At 41.8% G+C, this 4642-nt stretch overlaps 1 protein-coding gene across 1 annotated transcript in view; it reads right to left on the reverse strand.

Annotated features, from left to right (window-relative positions):
• Positions 1-313: 313 nt before the first annotated feature.
• The window catches only part of LOC143040628 (uncharacterized), a 21468-nt gene continuing 17139 nt past the window's right edge, over positions 314-4642 (reverse strand). Inside the window, exon 4 of the mRNA XM_076211805.1 lies at positions 314-2182. Within this exon, the coding sequence (XP_076067920.1) occupies positions 2170-2182 (13 nt within the window). The 3' untranslated portion in view covers positions 314-2169. The remainder of the gene's footprint in view (positions 2183-4642) is intronic.

Below are 4642 nucleotides of genomic sequence, written 5' to 3' on the forward strand. Positions count from 1 at the left end.
GTATATATACATACATATATATATATATGTATATATATGTATATACATATACATGTATATATATATGTATATATACATATATATATATATATATATATATATATATATATATATATATATATATATATATTTGTGTCGCGACTAGCCTAGGCTATATGTTGGTTTAACTGTAAGTTTTGGCTCGTACTCTCGTTATGACAACTTGTGTAATTGACCCCTCTCCTTGCCAGGTGCGTGGAGGGGGCGGGGAGTGTAGTCATGGCCCTTGGTTTGTCTGACAGGTAGACGTTGGTGGTAATAAGAAACACTGGAGTCTTTCATTTCATTGTTTATTGTTCTTATCTATCTGGTCCTAGTACGCCAGAGCGCTCTGTAGGACTGACAGTTTTTCTTAACTGATACATACATGTTACAAAGCTTATACTAGAAATACACTCAGCCAAAAAACTAACAGAAAAGCAGCAAATATTTTTACAAAAGAAAAAAAATCGCTCTGCCCAAATAAAGAAAAGAACAGCTAAAAAGGAAGACATATTACAATAAATCAGTATATATTCTTCATTAATACTCAAGTCATCGAGATCATAGCACTTGGAAAATAAAAAAGCTTTTATCACTAACTCGGAGCTTTTGATATTATCCATTTTTCGAGTGTGCGATGGCAAGCTGTTATGTACCCTGTGACGAGCAGATCTGAAGGCACGAAACTCAACATTCGAAGAACATCTTGGTTCAGACAACATTCACACCGTCAGTCGTTTGACAAGTATCATTGTGTACCTTCCATAAACTTAGTCTGAGTTTATTTCCGACTCGTATTGCAAATAAGCTTATCAGCGGAACAGCATTCTCGTTCCGTCCATGGGTTCCCTGTGTCCCCCGACATCTCCAGCACCTGCCCTTGAGGAAATCCTCTGACGATATCATTACACGTCTGACTCGAAGGCCCTGCTTATCTTCACAACAGCCTTTCTCACCTTCTTCCCCACCTCGCTCCCAACAACAAGAATCACTTCAGAAGACTCTACCCCTTAAACCAACGACACAAACACGGATGTAATCACGAGACTTTACAAAAGCATTTGATAAAAGAGGGCACACTGGACTTAAACAGAAAATACACAAAACACAATTCCCAGACAAGATTACTCAGCAATGGAACCCCGCACGAACCCAAATGTGTATATTAAAAACACCAAGAAACTCGCAACCGCCCCATAGTTGTTCGTCTCCATCTCCATTACCATCATTATTACATGCTTAATTACAATTCGTAAATATTATCATGTTCTCGGCATTATATGCTTTTCTCTAATTGATATGTAACTTTATAAAAAAAAACAGTGTGTACGACACATAGATATCAACCACCCTCACCTCCACACCGATGAATCACAGTAACTTCCCCATTGACTTCAAGCCCAAAATAGGCAACAACAAAAAACTCGTACACATTGGAAAAAATACTAACACTACCTTAAGAAAATAAAAAGCACTAGAAAATATGCTAACACTAGGTTAAGGAGCTTAGTTATCAACAATACTAAACTTGGATTAAGAACCAAAACTGCAAGAGGAAGACGAAGAAGAGAAAGCAGAAAAAAATCGAAAATAAACTCAAGTTCCACGGAAAAATTACGGTAAACAAAACAAGAAAATGAAGCAACTGGGTCTGCCCCACTTGTATATCCACTTCAACTTCCTTCCGTTTCCAACTCTTTCTACGCTTTACCCCCCCTCCCCCTCACACACATACATCCTCTCTACCTTACATTTCCTGCCTTGTAGTAATAGGAAACAACACAGTCCCTTGAGTGGAAGTCAAGACACCACCCCGGGACGAAGGATATATATCTTTCTTCCTGTCTGAGAGACGACCAAGTCATGGCTGCAGTGGGCAAAATGTCGCCTCGCTCCCTTGTCGACCGATACGACCCGAAAGGTATTGGCCGTGGAGTCCCTCCCTTCTGAAGCGTTCCTTTCCTCCTGCGAACGATGGCGTAGAAGAAGGGCCTTGTCCACAGCGCCCCTCACTTCCGTCATTCCTCTGAAGCCCTGGATACATTCCGTTCCAGTCGTACCAGACAGACCACTATCACCAGCAGGATCAGAGTCATCACAGCACGGACAGTGAGGAGACCCATGTGCACAGGAACAGAAACGCAATCCTCAGTGTCCGATGCTGAAAGAAGACAAAAGAATTTCTTAAAGAGATGTCTGTCTGTGTGTGTCCGTGTGTTGAGTGTCCGTGTTTGAAGTAAGCCATGAAACGAATACAAATCTTATATTAGAAATGTGATATTCAGAAAGTTCTCCGCATAGAATGAAAGAATTGCCTTTGAAAGCTCGAAGTTATCATGTCACATAAAAACCACGGTTAAAAACTAAACATTATATATCATTTACGTGAACAGGACTAAATGTGCTAATACAGATAATTAACACATCTCTATACTATGGAAGCTATCACCTCGTCAAGCCTAAGCAACGTCTACAAGACCGGCGGGCACAAGTATAGTTGATTTTTGAGCCATTTTTATTTATCAATCTTAACATTTGCTAGCTCATTTGGCGCTCGTTGAAATGATACTTTTAGATGTCCCCACACACTGTTCATGAATGCGAATGTGGGAAGGGGAAGTGAGAGAGAGAGAGAGAGAGAGAGAGAGAGAGAGAGAGATGGCAGTGGGATAGAGCGAGAGAGAGAGATAGACGGATAGGTAGAGAAAGAGAAATATGGCAGGAAGGGCAGAGATAGAGATAGAGATAGATAGATAGATAGATAGATAGAGAGAGAGAGAGAGAGATGACAGGGTGTAGGGAAAGAGGGAAAGAGGGAGATAGAGAAAGAGAGAGATGTGATGGGGTGTAGGATAGAAAGACAATGAGAGAGAGAGATATGATGATGAGGGAAGAGAGAAAAAAGAGAGATGATGGGAGAGAGAGAGAGAGAGAGAGAGAGTGAGGGATAAGAGGAGGGAGGGATAGAGATATATAAGGCTGGGGGAGAGGTATGAAAGGTAAAGGGGATATGGCGAGGTAAAGAGAGAGACAGCGAGGGAGACAGACAGTGAGTGAGAGAGAGAGAGAGAGAGGAATAGAGAGAGAGATAGCGGGAGAAGTTATTGAGAGATATATAGCGTGAGGGGAGGGGATACAGGAAGAGAGAAAGAGATATGTTGAGGGGACGAGAGAGACAGAGAGTAAAAGATAAAGGTTTGATCTACACTTTCGAAACGATGTAAGTAGCGGAGCAAGTAAAAGGCGGTTTCGTTCTACGGATTTTACTCTAGTAGATCGTAGCTAGTTGTCTTGTTCAGAACCAGTCCGAGATCTGCACTAGGAAGCAAGGTAACTGGCCACGAAGGCTGTGACGGTTGTCGCTACATCTAATTTTTGGTCGTACCAATAATATTTCCAATGTGAATGTGACAGAAGTAGGTATTTACAACTCGCCAAAACCAGCCAATTGTCCTCTCCATCTTCATTACAAATCAAAAGGTGTACTGCTAACCTCTGGACAAGTGGCGGATCCAGGATAAAAAAAAAAATTGGGGGGGGGGGGCTAAAATGAAATTCCTTCCTCTGAGTAGTCTGATGTATCAGAAGTCTGAGGTATACTTATACTTAATAATTTTTTTCAGATTTTTCTGTATTTTAGACATATATAATAGAATGTTATATTCGTTTTATATTGTTACACGCTTGTGCTAGTCAGTGATAAGGCACTGGCACGCGTTATACTTTCGCATAGAGATAAATTATTGCAGAATCCGTGTGTAGTGTTAGTGCACATGGACTCATGGAAGTAATAAAAAATAAAAGTAGCTTTAAAAAACAGAAATACAAACAAAAACGTGTATGAACTTCTGAACCTGTTAATAAAAGTATCTAAATTACATTAATGACACATCATTGTTCATGGGATCTCACACGAACATCAACCTCCTGTTTTTTTGGGCAAATACATTGATTACACTGTCTATTTCAATATTGATTTCATTGTGAACGCCGAGTAGCGCCAGGCCGTTGAGGCGATCTTGACCCATAGTATTCCTTAGGTAGGTCTTCAGTCGCTTCAGGGTTGAAAATGAACGCTCGGCCTCTGCGTTCGAGACTGGGAGCGTGATCAAAACTCGGAGGAGCTTGGCCAGGTTCGGATACATTCGGGTCTGGGCGTGGGCAAGGGCATCTCCAATGGATTCGAACTTCATTGTTGTTGAATACCAGCGCTCTGCTTCCGCCTTCACGAGGCTCAAGGTCTCGATGTCAGCCTCATAAACCTTTGCCACTTCCAGTACAGTAGCAACATCTCTGTCAGCGCTGCTGAGCAGATTCTTGATCTTGAAGCCAACAGGAATAGTATCATTCCTGTACCGGGTCTGCAGCTCAGTCAATACATGGTCAAGGAATGGGACATAAACAGATCTTCGGTAATACTCCTCAGCTTCTGGAAGGGTAAATTTGCTCGCTGCGTTTGGCGCTTGCAAACTCGAGGTAGAGGAATGGTGTCGTGTGATGAACCGATCTCCTGGAGGAGCCCCTCTGCCTTCTTAAAGATGTTCTGGAAGCTGGTCAGTGCACCTTCCGGGTCTTGTTTAGATGCATCACCACATCACCAATCCTAGCGTACGCTGAGACT

This window comes from Oratosquilla oratoria, chromosome 29 (assembly GCF_046742065.1).
Source record: "Oratosquilla oratoria isolate Oo_2021 chromosome 29, ASM4674206v1, whole genome shotgun sequence".
Taxonomy (NCBI): Eukaryota; Metazoa; Arthropoda; class Malacostraca; order Stomatopoda; family Squillidae; genus Oratosquilla; species Oratosquilla oratoria.